The sequence below is a fragment of the Malaclemys terrapin genome, chromosome 9 (genome assembly GCF_027887155.1).
Source record: "Malaclemys terrapin pileata isolate rMalTer1 chromosome 9, rMalTer1.hap1, whole genome shotgun sequence".
Taxonomy (NCBI): Eukaryota; Metazoa; Chordata; order Testudines; family Emydidae; genus Malaclemys; species Malaclemys terrapin.
Window position 1 is genome coordinate 99,545,358 of NC_071513.1, and position 20,415 is coordinate 99,565,772.

At 65.1% G+C, this 20,415-nt stretch overlaps 1 protein-coding gene across 2 annotated transcripts; it reads right to left on the minus strand.

The window, feature by feature from the left end:
• Nucleotides 1-1,802: 1,802 nt before the first annotated feature.
• On the minus strand, nt 1,803-16,479 carry LOC128843205 (alkaline phosphatase-like). Of its 2 annotated transcripts, XM_054039820.1 has the most exons (12): nt 16,203-16,479; nt 15,779-16,000; nt 11,116-11,232; nt 9,613-9,728; nt 8,671-8,845; nt 8,227-8,399; nt 7,380-7,514; nt 7,044-7,113; nt 6,329-6,463; nt 5,169-5,360; nt 2,638-2,754; nt 1,803-2,306 (listed from the first exon to the last, which is right to left on the minus strand). In XM_054039820.1, exons 2-12 carry the CDS (start codon nt 15,864-15,866, stop codon nt 2,020-2,022), a joined length of 1,605 nt encoding a protein of 534 aa, XP_053895795.1. In that variant the 5' UTR covers nt 15,867-16,000; nt 16,203-16,479; the 3' UTR covers nt 1,803-2,019. The 2 variants fall into 2 exon arrangements, with proteins under 2 accessions (XP_053895795.1, XP_053895796.1); XM_054039821.1 differs by lacking the exon at nt 16,203-16,479 and having other exon boundaries at nt 15,779-16,169.
• Nucleotides 16,480-20,415: the final 3,936 nt, after the last annotated feature.

The window sequence follows — 20,415 nt, forward strand, 5'->3', positions numbered from 1 at the left end:
GGGGGGGGGAAGAGAGCTCAGCAGCTCAGAGCTGCCCCCTCCCCTGCTGAGAGTAATGTGCTCTGGGGGGGGGGGGGGTCAGCCCTGAGCTGGGCTTTTCCTCCAGTTCCCCCCCCCCCCCCCCCGGAATAATTCTACAGGCCAAGCAGCTTCTCCCCCCCTGAAGCTGGGGGTGGGGGGAGACCCTGGCGCTCACAGCAGCAGAGCTGATGGACTGCCTGCCCCAGAAGGCGGGAGAAATGGCCAGACATCACCAGGGCCAGGGCCTGCTGCTGGCAGATGGGTGCCCATGGACAGAGCTGGGGTAGCAGGGGGCTGCGGGTCAGGAGTGAGGGGCACCTCCAGTGTGTGGGGGGACCCAGCTGGGGAGTAGCAGGCAGGCTGGGGGCGAGCGTTGCTGAAGGTGGAGGGTGGGAGGCACCTGCCCACCCCAGCGCTGAGCGGGGACTCACCAAACCCAGCCACGGAGACTGGAAGAGGAAACAGCAAACGCCCCGAGCCCCTGGGCTGAGATCTCACCCAGCCCAAGGCACCGGCTCCCTTGCTGGGTTAGACCCCGCTGCCCCCCAGTGGCAGGGCCTTGTCGCGTACCCACAGGGAGCCCCCCGCCATGGCACAGACCCCGGCAAACAGCCAGGGTACCGCCGGGCACGGTGAAACCAGGGCTGGGCTCCAGGCTGGTGCCGGCCAGTGATCCCTGACCGGCAGCGCTGGGTGGGCAGAAGCCTTCAGCACCGAGACCGCTCGACGGCAGCGCTGGGCCGTTACCGGTGCCAATGGTCCCGCTGCCCGGCTACAAAGCACAGCTTGGCCGGTTTAAGCTGCGTCCACACGGTTCGCGGCTGCGGCCTGAGCCCCAGCTGGGCAGGGAGCCAGGAGCCAGTGGGAACAGGAGCCGTCGCAGCCACAGAGCAGTAACATCGAGAGATGCCACCCCCCACTCCCTGCCCCGACGTGGTCCCTTTCCCAAGCAAAGGCAAAGGCTTCCCAGCTGTGCCGAGCGTCGCCCCAAGGGCCGAGCTGCACGTGAATGGGTCGCGCCTGGGGCGTTTACAGAAACGGGGAGGGGTCGTGACTGTGCCGGGGGGGGGGTGGGGTGCTGTAATGTCCGGGGGGATTCCAGCCAAGCGACGCCTGCCCCTGCCCAGGGTTGCCAACTTCCTAGTCCCTGAAAAGCAACCCCCCTGCCCAGCCTCTTCCTCAGAGGCCCCACCCCCTGCCCCACCTGTGTCCCCCCCCATCCCGCCCCATCCCCCAGGATTCACCTGCTGCCTGCAGAGCTGGGCTGGGAGGAGGAGATGCAGAACCTGCCCAGGCGGGGGCCAATCCCTGGAGCGAGGGGCCATGGTGAGGAAATCGGTGTACAGCAGGGTGGGGGGGGGGGCAGACAGGTTACCCCGTTCTCAGCCAATGGGAGCTGCAGAGCCGGGGCTGGGGGCAGTGCCTGCAGGCGGAGGCAGTGCGCAGAGCGCCTCTGGACGCCCCCCAGCCTAGGAGCCGGAGGGACATGCCGCCACTTCCCGGAAACTGTGTGCCAACCGGACTTTCAGCTGCCCAGTCAGCCGTGCTGACCGGATGCTGCCAGTTTCCCTTTTCGACTGGATGTTCCGGTCGAAAGCTGGACACCTGGCATCTCTACGCCCCTCAGCCGTTGTGCCGCGGGGGAGCCGGTGCCGGGACGTTGTGGTACCACACAGCCAGGATGCTGCACGCCTTGCAGTGCCTGGCACAGAGGTACCCGGAGCTAGTGGCTCCCGTCAGGAGGGGTGGGGGCAACCGTCTGGCAAAATAAGAGATGTGGGTAATAACAAAACAGCGGCAGATTTTATTTCCGGGGCGGCTGGGAGAGCAGGAGACTGTTACAAAATTATATACATGGGCAAGCGAGAGCGTCTCTCTCGTGTGGTACTGGGGGAGGGCCGGGGTCGACCCAGCCCCACAGCCTGGGGGCGCTGGCTGCTCTGCTAGCAGAGAGCATGGGGGGGTCCCCCAGGCCTGGCCGAGATCAACGTCCGGCTGTCACATCCTCAGCAGGAGGGAGGCCACCCCCAGGGCGAGGAGCAGGAGGCTGGGGGGCTGGCCAAGGCCCAGGCTGCCTGACCTGCCGTTCGGTGCCGGGCACTCGGGGCCCGCGTGGTAGGGCTCCAGGCAGCCAGCGTATGCCAGGACGTGGGCCACGTAGTTCTGCTCCTGCACCCCGTGGAAGAGGTGGGCCATGGGGCCCTTGGCCATTATAGCGACGTCCTCACCGGCGTGGGTCTCGGTGTCCAGGGGCACGGCCGCCTGCTGCCGGTAATCCTTGTCCTCTGCGCGGGCGATGGGGGGACAGAGGGGTCGTGAGTCATGAGACTGTCTCCCAGCAGCTCCCGATGCCTCCCCAGACCCAGAGCTGGTGGCGGGAGCTGGTGGGCTCAGGCGTGACTGAGGCAAGCCCGGTGCCGTGACCCCCCCCCGCCAGCTTTCCGCTCTCAGAGGGCAGCCCTCAGCTGCACGGGATGAAGTGACCCTCCACGCCTCCTCCCCAGTGCCTCGGGGCTGGCATACACCTCCCTGAGTGAGGGGCCGAGCACCCTCCCCCCGGGCACCCTGGTGGCAGGGCGGATTCTGGGCCCCGCTGGGGCGGGCAGCGGCGCTTACCAATGGGCAGGCTGCTCACGTCCGGACGGCTCCCGTTCGCGATGGCGTAGCCCGGCCCGTTCCCGTACAATATGCTGGTGTACGGCCGCTTGTCCTCAGCCTTCTTGGGTGCCAGGCCTGTCACGCACCCGGGGAGACGTCAGCAGACCCTCGGCTGGCTCGCGATGGCAGCCCCAGGCTGACACAACCTCCTCCCGGCTGGGCACTGGACATGCCATGGCCATAACTGGATGCCCGGGCGGCACCCACAGCTCAGTGTCCGCAGCAAAGCCCAACTATGGGTGGGGGGTTCAGGCTTAGAGATACCAGGCCTGGGACAGCAGGGGGCTGCGTGTCGGGAGTGAGGAGCACTGGCATAGCTAGGAGGGAGGGGGCTGTGGGTTGTGAGAGGGGCACTGGAAGAGCGGCGGGGGAGAAAGGGCTGCGGTTCGGGAGGGAGGGGCACTGGCAAAGCAGTGGGGGACAGGACAGAGGGGGCTGCAGGTCGGGAGTGAGGGGCTCTGGCAGAGCTGGGGGGGAGGGGGCTGCAGGTTGGCAGGGAGGGGCACTGGCAGAGCTGGGGGAGTGAGGGGGCTGCAGGTTGGCAGGGAGGGGCACTGGCAGAGCTGGGAGGGAGGGGGCTGCGGGTTGGCAGGGAGGGGCACTGGCAGAGCTGGAAGGGAGAGGGGGCTGCAGGTCGGGAGGGAGGGGCACGGGCAGAGCTGGGAGGGAGAGGGGGCTGCGGGTCGGGAGGGAGGGGCACTGGCAGAGCTGGAAGGGAGAGGGGGCTGCGGGTCGGGAGGGAGGGGCACTGGCAGAGCTGGAAGGGAGAGGGGGCTGCGGGTCGGGAGGGAGGGGCACTGGCAGAGCTGGGGGAGAGAGGGGGCTGCGGGTCGGGAGTGAGGAGTACTGGCATAGCTGGGAGGGAGGGGGCTGCGGGTCGGGAGGGAGGGGCACTGGCAGAGCTGGGAGGGAGGGGGCTGCGGGTCGGGAGGGAGGGGCACTGGCAGAGCTGGGAGGGAGGGGGCTGCGGGTCGGGAGGGAGGGGCACTGGCAGAGCTGGGAGGGAGGGGGCTGCGGGTCGGGAGGGAGGGGCACTGGCAGAGCTGGGAGGGAGGGGGCTGCGGGTCGGGAGGGAGGGGCACTGGCAGAGCTGGGAGGGAGGGGGCTGCGGGTCGGGAGGGAGGGGCACTGGCAGAGCTGGGAGGGAGGGGGCTGCGGGTCGGGAGGGAGGGGCACTGGCAGAGCTGGGAGGGAGGGGGCTGCGGGTCGGCAGGGAGGGGCACTGGCAGAGCTGGGAGGGAGGGGGCTGCGGGTCGGGAGGGAGGGGCACTGGCAGAGCTGGGAGGGAGGGGGCTGCGGGTCGGGAGGGAGGGGCACTGGCAGAGCTGGGAGGGAGGGGGCTGCGGGTCGGGAGGGAGGGGCACTGGCAGAGCTGGGAGGGAGGGGGCTGCGGGTCGGGAGGGAGGGGCACTGGCAGAGCTGGGAGGGAGGGGGCTGCGGGTCGGGAGGGAGGGGCACTGGCAGAGCTGGGAGGGAGGGGGCTGCGGGTCGGGAGGGAGGGGCACTGGCAGAGCTGGGAGGGAGGGGGCTGCGGGTCGGGAGGGAGGGGCACTGGCAGAGCTGGGAGGGAGGGGGCTGCGGGTCGGGAGGGAGGGGCTCTGGCAGAGCTGGGAGGGAGGGGGCTGCGGGTCGGGAGGGAGGGGCACTGGCAGAGCTGGGAGGGAGGGGGCTGCGGGTCGGGAGGGAGGGGCACTGGCAGAGCTGGGAGGGAGGGGGCTGCGGGTCGGGAGGGAGGGGCACTGGCAGAGCTGGGAGGGAGGGGGCTGCGGGTCGGGAGTGAGGGGCTCTGGCAGAGCTGGGAGGGAGGAGGCTGCGGTTCGGGAGGGAGGGGCTCTGGCAGAGCTGGGAGGGAGGGGGCTGCGGTTCGGCAGGGAGGGGCACTGGCAGAGCTGGGAGGGAGGGGGCTGCGGGTCGGGAGGGAGGGGCACTGGCAGAGCTGGGAGGGAGGGGGCTGCGGGTCGGGAGGGAGGGGCACTGGCAGAGCTGGGAGGGAGGGGGCTGCGGTTCGGCAGGGAGGGGCACGGGCAGAGCTGGGGGGGAGGGGGCTGCGGGTCGGGAGGGAGGGGCACTGGCAGAGCTGGGAGGGAGGGGGCTGCGGGTCGGCAGGGAGGGGCACTGGCAGAGCTGGGAGGGAGGGGGCTGCGGGTCGGGAGGGAGGGGCACTGGCAGAGCTGGGAGGGAGGGGGCTGCGGGTCGGGAGGGAGGGGCACTGGCAGAGCTGGGAGGGAGGGGGCTGCGGGTCGGGAGGGAGGGGCACTGGCAGAGCTGGGAGGGAGGGGGCTGCGGGTCGGGAGGGAGGGGCACTGGCAGAGCTGGGGGGAGGGGGCTGCGGGTCGGGAGGGAGGGGCACTGGCAGAGCTGGGAGGGAGGGTGCTGCGGGTCGGGAGGGAGGGGCACTGGTAGAGCTGGGAGGGAGGGTGCTTGCCCTATCACCTACGAGTACTGAATCTCAGAGGGGGTCTCCACCCCCCCGGGAGTCCCCCGCTCACCGAAGATGCTGTTGCCGCGGGGCGTGCTGCCGCCGAAGCTGAAGACGTGCGAGTGGTCGGCTGTCACCACGGTGAGGGTCTCCGAGGCGTCGGTCAGCTCGGCGGCGCGGGCCACGGCCCGGTCCAGCATGACAGCTTCGCTCAGTGCCTGCTTGGCTCTGCTGCTGTGGTGCCCGTGGTCGATCCTGCCTCGTGCAGAAGGGAGAGGGAGCCCATCATGCCCCCACCCTTCACCCCCCCCGCAGGGAAACCCCAGCCCCCCCTCCAGTCCTCTGCCCGGGCACCGGGCTGGCGTCTACCCCGGGGCAGACATCATGGCTTTGTCGCCTGGCATCGCCGGTAGGGTTGTCAGGCGTCCGGTTTTCGAGCCCTCACCCCCCATTTCTGACCCCGCCCTGGAGCCTGCACCCCCTCCCGCACCTCAACCCCCTGCCCCAGCCCAGTGAAAATGAGCTAGTGAGCGAGGGTGGGGGAGAGCAAGCGAGGGAGTGGGTGGGGGCGGGGCCTCGGAGAAGAGGCGGGGCAGAGGCAGGGGTGTTGGGTAGGGTTACCATACGTCCGGATTTTTCCGGACATGTCCGGCTTTTTGGACTTCAAATCCCCGTCCGGGGGGAAATCCCAAAAAGCCAGAAATGTCCGGGAAAATCGGGACATGCGGGGCTGGCGGTGCTGGGCCGGGGGTGCTGGTCCGGGCCGGCCCGGGGCTGGCACCCCAGGGCCCGAGCCGACCGAGGCTGGAGACGCCAGGGGGGGCCAGACTGGGCCGCGCCTCCTCCCCCTGCCCCCCACCCCTTACCTGCTTCAGGCTTCCCGCGAATCAAATGTTCGTGGGAAGCAGGGGAGGGGGTGGAGTTGGGGCGGGGACTTTGGGAAAGGGGTGGAGTTGGGGCGGGGACGGGGCTGGGGGCGGGGCTGGGGGCCCCTTCTGGACACTCAAAATATGGTAACCCTAGTGTTGGGTTTTCTGCAATCAGAAAGTTGGCAATCCTAATCACAGGATGGCTTGTAACTCGCCCCCGGCGCGCTGCCGACCCCCCCGTTCCCCAGCAGAACGCATGGCCGGCGGGAGGGGCTGGGCTGGGGGCGGGGGGGGCGCTCTCGGCCGGCGGGAGGAGCCAGGCCGGGGGGAGGGGCCGGGCCTGCTCCACGGGACAACTCATCTTCCACAAAGAGGAAGAAGCCGCGGGGATTCCTGCGCAGGATACGGATGGCTTTCTCCGTCATCTCCACGATGGAGGGGTCCGTGCTGGCGTCGCGGTTCAGCTCGTACTTCATGTCCTTGGGCTCAAAGAGACCTGCCGGGATGAGCCACGAATGTCAGGGCCTCGGAGTGCTGCCCGGGGGCCCGGCCTGTCCGGTACCGGGGCTGCGGGGGGACCGGCCCTCGGAGAAAGATCCTATTCACCCGGGCCTGACACCCGCCCAGCCCCTGGGACAGCTGTGACCAGTCCGGCCCCCTGCCCGTCTGGGGGCTCGTTCTCTCTCTAGCATCCCAGCCTGGCCGAGGCTGGCAGTGCCAAGGGGCTTGCCCGCTCTGTGCCCCTGGGCCAGCAGTGGGGTGCAAGCGGCTCTGAGGACCAGCCCCACACAGAGGCCGAGCGGATCCCCGAATGCAGCGAATTTACATGAGATGGCCCCCAACGGACCTCGGACGCCAGCCCCCTCCTGCCCGCAGCGGGGCTGATGCTCGGGCCAGGGAGCTCCCTGCGGTGGGGGACCGAGCCCCGGGGTGCCCTGCTCAGCCGGGGTTTGTTCCCCCACGTTGCTGTACGGACAAGCCCGGCTAACGACACCACGCGGGCAGCGAGGGGGCGGCACTACCCACCGCAGCCAGCCAAGGAGCACAGGCAGCCCCGGCCCGGCCGGCACCCTTACCCAGGAGGTAGTCGGTGGAGTTCTCATCAACGGCATCCAGGCCTTCCTTGTTCCAGACGTACCGCGCCCCCTGCCACCAGAACAGACACGGCTCAGGCAGTCACCGGTTGGGCACACCCAGAACAGTCATGCCAGGCCACGCCTAGTGCATCTCTGCCCCATGTACGGGCTCCCCCCCTGGAGCGTGTCACAGGCACACCCATACCGTAGGTCGTTCACATGCATGCCCGTGGGAGCACAGTGTGTGTGACTGTCCCATATGTGATCCAGCCGGGTGTGTTCGGGGCCACCCCCCATCCCTGCCCCTCTGCTTGGGGGCATGGGCAGAGCTGGTACCTCCTTGGCACTGAGCCACCTCTCCACCAGGTCAAGTCCATCCTTCCTCGTCCCGCTCTGCTTTGGGTCCGTCGGGTACTCGGGGTCCGGGGTCTTCCGGGGAGTCATGTACATCCTCCCACCGCCCAGAATCACCTGCAGACCGGGGGGGGAAGCCCAGCCGTCAGCGGCACCAGAACCCAGCGCGCTCCGACACCCCCACAGGCCGGACCAGAGCCCTGGCTGGGAGCCAGCTGCACCACGGCAGCGCCCCCTCTGGCCGACATGGGGAGTGCAGGGACCTGCTGGGCAGGGAAGCCCCATCCAGGCTCTCATGACAAACCACTGGCTGGGATATAGGCCCCCCGGCAGGAAAGCAGGGTCCCATAACTGCACCCCCTCCCCCGGGGGGCCGGGCTCTGGGGAAGGGGGCAGAGCCCTGCCGGGGGGTGGGGGCGGGGCTCAGCGATGGCCAGAAGAGCCAATATTGTGTCGTTGGGATGAACGGAGCCGGCTGCAGCAGGGGACGGGGCAGCTGGCATGCAGCATCCCTGTGGGGGGAGCCCCCCGTGAGCCCCCCCATGGACCCCAGGGAAAGAGCCGGCTCTGTCCCCTGCTCCCCTCCCCGCAATGCCTCAGCCGGGCGCAGGGAATCAACAGCCAGACGCGAAGGCTGAACCGTCCCGGCCTACTGGGGTGTGAGCTCAGCACCCGGGTGCACATCAGCCCAGCTGGGCAGGGTCGGACACTGCGGCGTGCCAGGACGTCACAGGGATGCCAGCTGGCCTCGCAGGGCCGGGAGGTGCCCGCTCCATGCCCCGGGCCCTTCGCCCCCCAACACCACGGCCCCTTGCCCCCGGCGGCTCACGTTGATGTCTGTATTGTGCACCAGCTGGTACGCGATGTCTTTGCAGCCCTGCCTGATGGCCTCCTTGGGCAGGTCGGCGTCGCTGTACCACTCCCGGTTGACCACGTGGGCATAGGACGCGCCCGGCGAGGCGTGCTGCACGCGGGTGGTCGTCACGATGCCCACCGACTTGCCTGCCACACCAGAGGGGAAGGCGGGTTACTGCCGGTCTCTGCTGGGCAGCCTCCGCACGCAGCGGAAGGTGGTGATCAGTGCCCAGGCTGGTGCCAGCAAGTCCTGGCTCTGTCGTGCCAATGGCTACGGGAGAGGGGGCACAGACAGGGAGGGCAAAATGTGCTCCAAGCTGGGCTGGGTCAGAGAGAGCCCAGGCGGCACTACCTGTGCTGGCAGGGCAGCTCCCTGGCACTGCCCGTGGTGCGGGCACCCTCCCTGGTTCTCTCTTACCCGACTGCTTGGCCTGGTGCAGGACGGAGTGGACCTCGTTGCCCCACGTGGTGTTGCATTTGCCGTAGACAGCGGCGGCACTCACCCCCAGGGTTTTGGCGTTGGCCTTCACCCCACACAGGTAGGCGGTGCCGGTGCCCGCGCTGTCGGGCACCTGCCGGTCCACGTTGTACGTCTGCAAGACAGCAAGGGGCCGGGAACAGGCGCTGGGGGCGGCTGGCACATCCCATGCCCCGGGAGCGTTCCCGGGCAGCTGGGGGCATCTCACCCGGCGGGAGGACTGCACGGTGGAGCCAGATGTCCTGAGGATTTGAGACCCTCCCACCCCCGCAGGGCTCCTCCCGGCTGCTACGCAGACCCCCAGCGGGGAGGCCCATGGCCCATCTGCGAGCTCCCACCCCACAGGGGAACCCAGCCTGTGGGCGCAGGGCACAGTACGTGGGGGTGACCACTCCCCACCCCGACGTGGTCCCTTTCCCAAGCAAAGGCAAAGGCTCCACCCCCGCAGTCTGGGTCCAAAGTCACCTCCCGCTCCCGGCTCTCACCGCATCACAGGCCAACCCCCCGCTCGCCCCAGCCCTGCCAACCCCCTGCTCTGCTCTCATCCCTACCCCGCTTCCCTAGACCCTCCCTCCCCGGCCTCCTCCCTGGCCCGTGCTGGGGCACCCTACCTCGTGCCAGCTGCCCAGGGCAGGGAGGGCCGACGGCCGCGGGGCGACTTTCCCCTTGCTGATGGGCCGGCTCCCAGAGCGTGGGGCGGATGGGGGCCCCGGGCTTCTAGGGCCAAGCCATGAGCCCGGTGGGCAGAGCGGTGCCCGGTGGGCAGAGGGCTAGGCTCGGCCTGATGCCGAGGCTCGTTCAGAGCCGCCCCAGGGCTCTGCTGAGGGCCAGCTCCAGAGTCCGCTGCTCTCTGCCCCGTCCTTCCCGGGGCCGGGCACTCACCTTGGCGAGGGCGACGTAGGGGAAGGTCTCCATGGCCAGCCGGCTGTCCTCGCCGGGCTCTCCCTCCAGCTGCCCCTTGTAGATCCGAGCGGCGGAGACGGTGGAGATCCCCATGCCTGCAAGCCCAGCACCAGCCCAGCATTAGCACTGCAGCCTCGGAGGCTGACGGGGGGCAGTCAATGGGCCGCAGCCCGGAGCCAGTCCCTGCTGCTCCTGGATCGGCCAGCGGGGGGCACCGCTGAGCTGCCTCTGGGGCTGGTGGGAGCCACTGTTCCCACTAGTGAAAGCAGGGGGGAGATGCCCAGCAGACCCCATCCCCGTGCGAGGATCCCTCTCCTCTGGGCAGGTCACGGGGCCAGCGGACACTGGGCCTGGAGCGGGCGAGGCAGCGCTCTCCGTGCAGGCCGGGGGCTACCGCGCAGAGCCCCCGCATTCCCCTGACACAGCCCTTGCCCAGGCAGCCCCCGCCTGGAGTTACGAGCTTCCCCGGCCACATTAGCCAGACCCACACCCCTCCCCTCCAGCAGCCCGGGCTCGTTTTGCAGAAATGCAGGCGGGCCACGGGGCATCAAGCAGCGCCCAGGGAGGGAGCAGCCGAGGTCAGAGGAGGGGAGGGCAGAAGGGGGGAAGGGAGATGGAGGGATGGTACAGTGGGACTGAAGCGGGGTGGGGGAGGGCAGAGCACGGCAGGATTCAAGGGTGGGGGAAGGCAGAGCAGGACTGAACAGGGGAGGGGAGGGCAGAGCCCTTTGAAGTAGCTACGGAGCATGGTTTGGGGAGGAGGAAAGACGACAACTGGGGGGGTCCTACAGCTGTGATGGTGGGGGTCCCCGGGGCTAGGACAGGAGCAGCCCCCCATCCCTCACTCCAGGAAGGATCTCCCTGAGTTGGCAGGATTCTGCCCCGTGCCAGGTCACTGCCTCCCTCCCCCCCCCGAGCCAGCCCCCCTTCCCCCGGGGAGAGCCACGTGGCCACGGCAGGCACCCAGCCCCTCCAAAAAGCCAGCCACGGCCATGCCCAGCGACCTTCACCCTCCCCAGCCGCTGTCCAGGGAAGCGCTATCCCTAGGCCGCTGCTGGGCACACTGAGGCACAGGGTGGGGCGCCTAGCCGGATGCGCCGTGGGGAGAGGAGACCTCCCGGCCAGGCCTTGCCACCATCTAGGGGCAGAGAAGCTGCAATTGCTATTCCCTCGGCTACCAGCCGGCAGGGAAGAGCGACCAGGCTGAGCCTGGAGCATTCACCCCAGGGACCCTCCCCGGGCACCCGCGCCCTGCCGGCTAACGCTGCCCCATGCCCAGCGCGGGGGGCAGATTCCTGCTGCAAACCAAACTTTGTGAGGGCCGGCGAGTGGCTGGAAACAGAGACCCCCTGTTCCCTCAGGGAGCCCCAGGCTGGGGGTGGCCGGGTACCCGGTCCCGGGTGGCACCAGGCTAGGCTTGGTGGGCAAAGGCAGATTAGAAGCGGAAGGGACCCAGTGCCAGCAGGTGGGCACTGCACTCACCGTCGCCCAGGAAGAGAATGATGTTCTTGGCACGGCGGGTCACGGGTGCCAAGGTCAGCGCCGACTCCAGTGTCCTCCTGGCTCTCTCATTCCAATAGGCGGGGGCCTTCTCATCCTCTGAAAGGCAGGGGGGGCGCGGGGGTCAGGGCCTGGACACAGCGTGCCCTCCTACCCAGAGCAGGGGGCGGGTACCTGCCACATCACCCTGCTCAGCCGAGCCACGGCACGCCCCATCCGGGCTGGGAGAGTGGATGGCAGCCAGCGTGACCGACGCAGCCTGCTTCAGAATGGGGGGGCCTTCCCATGGGGGTGGGAGTCCGGGCAATGTCCCCCAGGACAGACAGCTCTAGGTCTTCCCGAGACGGATGAGGATTTTAGCCACTGATCCTGCTAAGCCGGCGTCTAGCTGCTGGAAAGCGCTCCCCCACCCCTCCAGCACAGCCCAGCAACCCAAGCCCCGGGAACCCCTCGCTCAGGGTCTGGATCGTCAGCACAGCCCACCCATCACTGTCACCCTGCTTCACACCAGGGCCACTTGCGCCTTCCTGGGGGAGACTGCTCTGGCCAGCGGAGAATCAACCTGAGCTGCTTGCAGTACGGAGTCTATGTCGCACAGCTGAGCAGTTCTGGTTCCATCCAGCAGAGGGCACAGCGGTGCCCAGGCACACGAGTTCACTGGGGGTTTTGCATGAGATTTGGGCGCAGGGTGTCGTCTGCGGCGCTGAAATGATGGGAGATCTGGTCCCCCGCGATGTTTCTACCTCCTGGGAGCTGGAGCGCAGGGAAAAGCCCAGATCCTGCGTCTTCCAGCCCCACCCAGGGCTCCTTGTGCCATTAAAGAATCAGGGCAACACAGGTCAAACAGCGCCCCCTAGAGCACGAGCTGTGCCGGGTTTCCTCGAACGTTGACCCCCTTGGTGCTCGGAATCACCCAGAGTGGGGCTGGGAATTCGGTGCTTCCTCCCCGTTTGGGGCAGCCCTGCGGGTGGCATGACCCACAGCAGGGGCAGGATTTTACAGGCAGGTTCCCGTGGGGAGATTTAAAGAGCAAATGCTGCCAACGGGGCTTTGATCAGGCCAGCCTCCGGCACCGTTTTCCACCATGCTGGGCTCAGCCGAGGGGCCGGCTCGCACAGTACGAGGGGGGGGGGGGATTACGCCCCCACCCCCTCGCCATGGGGGCCCTCGTCTCCACCTCTAGATGAGTGCCAGCGCGATGCACTGCTCCCTCTCAGTTAAACAATGGACAACCCCCTCCTTATGCACCAGCACAGGCGGTTGCGTTAATCAACACAGCCTGCAGGGGGAGCCAGAGAGCACATGATTTTGATTTTGTCTAGGCCCTAACATAAACTGTTTGTCTCTCTCTCTTTTTTTTCCCCCCCTAATTCGGGGCTTTTCACTGGGCCAAATTCCTGGCTGATGCCAACTGTCACACACCTCCTGGAGCCACGCCAGTTTACGCCAGTGGAGAATCTGGCCCAGCATCTCCTGAGAGCCTTAAATAATCTGCCCTGGCAACTCCCTTCCCCTCCCGTTCCCCAGCCCCGGGTTTTCAATTCCCCAGCGCCCGTCCCTGCAGCATTTCAGCAGCCCGGCTGCAGCGGGAAAGACGGATGCTGGCCACACGACCTGTGGCTCCCTGCAGCTGCTGGATCATTCGGCCGGTGATGAATGAGACACTATGCGCTGGGCCGGGGGAGAAAAGCTGCTGGAGTGGAGGGGGTGGGGTCGGGGGGCTGGGCCGACGCTCACCGGCTGTACGTGCCCATGCCACATCACCCTGCCTTCCATCCTGTGCAATGCGAGGCCTCCTCTGCCTTCTCCCTGCAGAGCCTGGGACGGGTGTGGGCTCCACGCTGCCCCCTGCTGGCGAGCACGGTGAGGGCAAAGCTCAGGAGGCCTGAACCGGAGTGGGCACCTGGTCAGCTGTGAGAAGCACCCAGGACTTGTGAGATTCCCCCACAAGAGCAGCCTGTGGCTAACCCACAGAGGCAGGTAGCGTCCAGGCTGCTGCCCGGCGCTCAGGAGAGACACCGACCCGGGGGAGGGGGAGGGGATCTGCAGAGCGACCCCTCCTCGCTCCGGGTTCGTCAAACAAGACCCGCTAGGTCCCCCCGCCCTCTTCCCAAACCCGGAGCCGCCCGCCTCTTGTCTCTCGCCCAGTCCAGCACTTCCAAGAGCTCCGGTGCATGCCCACACCCGCTGCCCGCTGGCCCCCCCGAGCGCTCCCACCTCAGCGACCGACAGACAGCAGCCTCCGTGCGGCATCAGCCAAGGGGGCGTGGGGACCCCGGTGCATACCAGGGTGATCACCTGAGAACAGAGCTCCCCCCGAGGGGACCATGCCAGGGCAGCGGGAGAGCTGCGCTGGAGGGGGCCTGGGGAGGGCTCAGAGAAAGGCCTTTCACCTCCCTGCAAAGCAGCTACACATGAGGGGCTGAACTGAACCCCCAGCCAGACTCTGTCACCCTGCCCAGCCACTCTGGTCTACAACCCATGTGGGGACACTGACCAGGGGCACAATTCCCAAAGGCTGATCCCCGTACAATGGGGAAACTGAGGCACAGAATGGGGCAGCGACTTGCCCAAGGTCACCTGGCAGCCCAGTGGTCGAGTCAGGTCTCCTGCCTCCCAGTCCAGAGCCCTAGTCACTAGGCCCAATCTCATTCGCTGTCAACAGGCCCTGCACCCCCAGCTCTCTGAGGTGCTTTTTAAAACCCTGTCCTAGGGCAGGAGTCTCTGCCCCAAGGCACCTCCACCGCTAGCCCTGCCCTCCAGTGCTCCCCTACCCCCCACTGCTGGGTGTGACCAGCTGCCGGGGCAGGGTGGGGGAGCACGGCCCATTGCACTGTTTGGGGGAACAGTCTGGAGCCCCGTTCAGCCCCACCTGCGCCGGCTCATCCCAGACACATCCCAACAGGCCTTCAGCGCAAGACAGGCGCCCAGCAACTCCCTAGACAGACGTCTCCCCTCCCCTGTGGATTCCTGGCACCGCGCTGACCTGGGGGCGGGACCAGTGTCCGCGCTGGCTGGCTGCCCCGCCACGCACAGCGGTTCTCAGACTGTGGTTCGGGACCCCAAAGTGGGTCATGACCCCATTTCAATGGGGTCGCCAGGGCTGGCTTTGACTTGCTGGGACCCAGGGCCAAATTCAGAGCCCCACCGTCCGGGCAGGGGGCTCAGGCAGGCTCAGGGCCCAGTCCCCGCACAGGGGTTGTGCAGTAATTTCTGTTGCCAGAAGGGGGGGGGGGTGCAGGGGAGTTTGAGCTGGACTAAGGTGGCAGTGGGCTCCAGAGAGTGGGGGGTGTTGGAGACCCGTTACCGGAAAGCCCCCTCCTCCGAAGACGGCACCAGCCAAGTGATTCAAACCCCCGATCTTAACAGCCCAAAGACAGCCCTGCTGCTCCAGACACGGGTCTTGCCTGCCTCCGGACAACCCGACAAGCGGTGGGACGGGACCTGCTTTCCCATGGCACACGCTCTATGAAAGCCCCATACTTCAATAGCACGTGAAGGCCCCGAAAGGATTGACGGATGTTCCAGGAAAGGACAGCGGGTGTCTCACAACCAGCAGAGGAAGCTGCTGTTTGTTGATGGCTGCGAACAACCCCGGTGACCTGTTAGGTGACCCGTTAGATTCCGTAACAAGCAAATAGCTATTGACGGACTCGACTAACCCCTTCCACGCTGTTCACCTCCAGAACCAGCCCAGAAAGCAGGAGCTGTTTCTCCGTCTCTACCAAGGAGAGAATTACAAGAGAGAGGGGTGTGTGTGTGTGTGTGTGTCTGTCTGTCTCTTTTATTGGCCCATCTTCTGTTGGGGGAAGGCACCAGCTTTCGAGCTCCCCAGATGACACCTTCAGCTCAGTGCAAGAAAGCTGGTCCCTTCCCCCAGCAGAAGAGCCAATAAAAGAGATTCCCCCCCCCACCCCCACTTTGTGTCTCACATCCTGGGACCAACCCGGCTACCACAGCAGGGCAAACAAGGAAAGAATGGCCAGATGGGCTTAATAGATCAGAAACTATCAGGATTGGAAGAGACCTCAGGAGGTTCTAGTCCAACCCCCTGCTCAAAGCAGGACCAATCCCCAACTAAATCATCCCAGCCAGGGCTTTGTCTCTCTGTACGTCTCCGTTGTGTTTACCAGTCAACTCTATTGCTACTACATCAAACTCGGGAACATGAGGGATCCCCACCCGCCCATGCACTGTTCGGATGCACCACCAGCCCCAGCGAGCTCTGCCTCGACATCGTTCTGTCTTTACCAGGAGGATTTCAGTGGCCGGGCAGCGAAGCAGCAGCAGTTTGTGGCATCCTGGTTTGCTGCTGGCGTCCGGGCACTCAGTCACCAAGGCACAAGGTGTTGGCAGTGGGTGCCCCCAGCTCTAGCCCAGGGAGAGCAAATCTGCCCCACAGACCCCCCCTTCCAAAAGACAAACCCCTCTCCCAAGGCGACGCTTCCCCCTCTTTCAAACGTCGGCCAGGACAGCGGATCTGTAGCTCGACTCACCCCTACCTTTAGCTGGCTGCTTTAGGGCCAATCCAGTGTGACAAGACACCCACCTGTCTGACAAAGCAGCAGAGGTTTCCAGCTGAAAAAGCCCCCTCCCTCGCCGTACAAATCAGCCTTTCAGGCCAGGCGGAAAGTTTGCTTCTCACCTAAAGAGGCAGGCGCAGCAGCGAGGCCAGCGGCAAGGCAGAGGTAGACACAGATGCCGGCGGTGGCCAGGTGTGGCCGCGAGCTCATTCTGCAGCTGCCGGGGGAATCCCTAGGCAAACTCTGCCGTCTCTCTCAAGGAGAAGGAGCTGTCTCTTTATAGACGCTTCCTTTCACCTTTGGACCGTCTGGCACATTGCCCAATGCGTCGGGGTGGTAAAGTCCTGCAGCAGAGGGCGAAAGAAGCGTTGATCACATTCAAGGAAACAATCTCCCGGGAGGGACAGCAGCGGGGGAGCTGGCCTGATGGCTCTGCTCCCCCTTCACCCGGCAGAGTGGCCAGCGCTTGGCTCTTCTAACGGCTGTCCACTCCGGCCATTGCCAAGACCCCGGCCAAGCTTTCAACCCCCCCGGCGCACGTCTTACCCCGGAGATCACGGTGTCACCATCGAAAGTGCAAAGCCATTGCTTGAGATTCGAGACCGCCCCCCCGCAGGACAAGGCGTTTGCGTGGGGCGGTGCAGGGTGAGAGATCCAGGCCTGCTCTGAGCACGCTGGCTCAATAACCCCTTGGGAGGAGCAGTAAACGCTTTGGCCCCTCTGATAAGAGGGCTGAGCTATTTAACTTGCAAACGAAGGAGGCGGCTTTGCAATCACAAAAGAAACTTGTGAGTAAATCGCAGATCCTGTTACTGCCCAAATTCCAACCCTGCCCAGCTCCTTCCAGTCCCGAAATCCCCCGTCGGGCTGACTGGCAACTGGATCCTCTCCTGAGCCAGCGTCATCGGTGCCTGCGCCCTCGCTTCACCCTGGCGATGGGCGAAGTGATGGCCACGCGGATCTTTAGTGTGGACACGGGCAAAGCCAAGCCAGAGCGATCGGAGGGATGGGCCTGGCGGGGTCTGTCTCGGTTCTAGCCCTGTCTCTGCCACTGACGGGAATTAGGTAATTCATGGAGGGAAGGTCCACCAATGGCTATTAGCCAAGATGGGCAGGGAGGCAACCCCCTGCTCCGGGTGTCCCTAAACCTCTGACTGCCGGAAGCTGGGAGTGAACAACAGGGGACGGATCCCTTGATAATTGTCCCGTTCTGTTCAGCCCCTCTGAAGCACCCGGCACCGGCCACTGTCGGAAGACAGGCCACGGGCTGGCTGAACCATTGGGCTGCCCCCGTGTGGCTGTTCTTACGTCCTGCCACGCCTCGGCACTCCGTGACGTTGCTCCTCATGGATCCCTGTGGTGCAGATGACTCCCTCCCTCCATTCATTTCCCAGTCCCACCAGCCCAGCCGACAGACAAGGGCAAAGGTGCTGCTGTTCAGAGCTTGCAGTTCTGGGGAGCTGGAAGAATCGGGCTTGGCCGCGTTTCCCTAGGGAGAGACAGACGGCCTTGAAAAGTCAGGAAAGCAGGGCTGAAAACACGGCCGAGGACATGGCAAGGGAGCCAAGCTCGGCCTTCTCGGGAAATACTCTGACAGCCGCCCCCATGGCCACCCCGCTGCCTCGCAGACACCACAGGCAGGCGCAGGACAGACCCACCGGTATGGGCACAGCTGGCCCGGATCGTCTGGCTCAGCTCGGACTGGGCTCTAAAACTGCAGCGTAGACGTTGGCGTGGGGGCAGGTCTCCAACCCGAGCCGGAACGTCTACACTGGAATGCTTAGCCCCACAGCCGGAGCCTGAGTCAGCCGACCCGGGCTCTGCCACTTGGTGCTGGGGGGTTTTAGCGCCGTGTAGACGTACCCAGCGCCGTTCTGGTGCTGAATCCGAGCCAATCCCAAGGGGAAGCCGGCTCCGAAGGAAGGGCCCTTGGCCTGCCAATCAACGGGAAGTGGGTTCTCTGCTCTGCCCAGTCTCCCCGTCCCATGGCAGCGCTAGGCTTGGAGCTCTGGGCATGGACGGCACGTTCCAGGCATGAAGCTCTTAGATCCTCTCCTCCCTCGAGTCTCCACTGACAGAGGCAGCACCAGCTGGGGGTGGGAGCAGTTCCCTGCAGCAGCGCGGGACCCGTGTGCATCTAGCAGCGCTGGGGACGGGGGCAGGGCCCACAGAGCCTCCCTCCCAGGGCATCGGCCTCCTGAGGTGGATGGTAGAAATGCTGCTGCTTGGGACAGGAGCCCCGCGTCCATACGCCCGTTCCTGCTCACCAACCTCCTGTACGCCTGGGTTGCACCGTGTGGCTGTCAAGCGTCGTCGGAACAGGCGTGATGCGGAGCACGGAGGAGACGGGGAGAGGCCCGTCTTGCATGGTGCTGGCCAGCCACATGTAAAGCCCCGGCTTGGGGCTCAAACACCAGTTCGCTGGTAGGAGGCTGGCCGTGGCGTGCCCTGCTCTAGGCTGGTATCCGAACCATGCTCGGCGTCATGGCAGCCAACACCATTGCTGGCCACTGCGTTCAGACTCAGCAGCATTCCCCAGCGCAGACCAGTCCCCTGCAAGGACCCGCCCCGCGTCCGGCCGGGGCGCCACATTCTCGGGGACCTGGTTCCAGCAGACGCCATGAGGAGCAGCCCCGCTGCCCCACTAGCATTAGGGAGCTGGGTTTACATGGCCACATCCACATCTTGCCTACCTGCATTGGTGCATGCTGGGAAAATCCAGGGCCGCTCTTCCACCCTGCCTCAGCAGGGGATCGGGTGCCCCGAGGACAGAGCCGCCGAGTGGCCTGAGCAGCGCCCCGGGGCAGCCCACTCTGCGCGGAGCTGGAGCAAGGACCAGCCATGCTGGTTGCACGGGGGCCAAGGAGGTTTTATGCAGATGCTCGGGCCGGGCCCCAGAACCGTTGCAGCCTGTCTAAGGGCTTGTCTACACTAGAAAGTGGGTTTCTTGTATCACTTTAGTTCTTTTCGGTATAAACTGTCTTGTGGCCGCACACAGAAGTTCTTTTCCCAGCGTATCTGGCCTCTTAACCCACTTGAATTAATCCACTTTGGAAGCGGCATCACTCTACTCCAGAATGAGTTATCCCGGGATAAGGTTCGTGTGGGGACAAATCAACTGTTCCATGCCAGGCAGTCCTCCCACTGCTATCCCACACTGCACTGCTTCACACTGGGCCGGGCCCAGGCCTTTTACTACTCTTGACTGGCTGTTACCTCCCTGTTCAAATGCTGGCACACACCTAGGTATGCCCCTTGGCGGTGCCAGCTGATGGCAAATTCACATATCAGACACCATTATAGCAGCCCTAAGCTTCTGCCTGGTCCCTCCAGAGGTCCTGGAGTCCCTTGCCCTTGGACAAAAGCACGGCCTGTCCTGTTTTAACAGGAGTCCCCCAAATGTAAAGATCTACAAGCAAATGCAGAAGAAGAGGAGCTCTCAGGACATGACCCAGTGCCATGTCAAAGCCAGTGGAATGATGGGAACGCAGGAAAGGCATTATGGGAATTTCTTAGCTTGACCCAAGTCCCCGGTTCGGGGAAGTATCCCACAATGCCCTACAAGAAAAATCCCAGAATGCATCAAGTTTAGCAGCAGAGTGTTACTTCATGGGATATCCGCCCAGAATGCGGTGCAGTTATTTAGGAGAAGTGCAGAGCTCCGTGGGTGCAATGAATCGCACCGGAAGTAGCTTCAGCCGACCCAGAGCCAGGGGGCTGCGCTCTTTTGGTGTCCTTCCCACGGGAAAACACAGCCTGAGGAAACATTCCTGCAGAGACAAGGCCTGGGGGACGTGGAGACAGAGGATACCGCCCGCTGACTAAACCACTAACTGGTTACAAACGCGGCTCAGGCTGGCTTTGTGAGAAGGTTTCTCATTACACCGCATGTCCCCACACACATGGCCCTGGGGGTCAGCTGGCTACATGCTGTAGCCGCATTTTCCAAGCAGATAAGGTGCTGTCTGCAAGCTGCGCTCCTGCTCACCCCGTTCCTAACTGAGCCACACAACTTGTGACAGCTGCGAGAGCCAGGCAATCAGTGTTTCGGTTTGGAAACACTGTCTAGGTTTGGAGGTCGCGCTCTCCACCCACGGTTATTGCATTTAACTCACATTTGCTCTGCACCCAGGGGGTTTAAAGCGTGTACAAAAGAAAGCCGGCTAGCGCATTCCCAATAAAGAGCCGAGCTGCGGAGTGGAGAATGTATTGCCTTTGTCTCTCCACAGACAGCTAAAACTGGCCTGAGCTTCTTTCTGGTTTAACAGATACCCTCCTGGCTCCTCACCTCTCTTCTCCCCCACACTCTGGTATGGACCCATGAGGCTCAAGGCTGCAACGATACTGTTAAAGGCCAGGACAAGTTCAGCAAAGAGGTGGACTTAAAATAGATTTGCTACAAGCAACTGCCCCCTGCCCAAGCAGTGTTTCCCCAGGGGGATCTTTAGCCTTCAGGTTGCCTGGCTCGATGACAGAACAACAGTAAATCCCGTTCTAAAGAACAGATCGGTGTCGAGGAAAAAAAGCCACTGTGGAAAGCGCAAGAAAAATGTCATGAATGAAACCAGGTGCTTGTTCCAGGGGCCTCTCGAAGCGGGAAGGGTCGGGAGGGACGGGCCGCGGAGTTAACCTGATTGCGATTCTAGCTCCTTTGGCACTGCTGTTTCTCAAACATGAAACAAAGCCCCCCTTGCCGTGCCCGCCTTCTCGGCCTCCGGGATGGTGAATTGGAAACAGCACCACCATTCCCATGGGGACA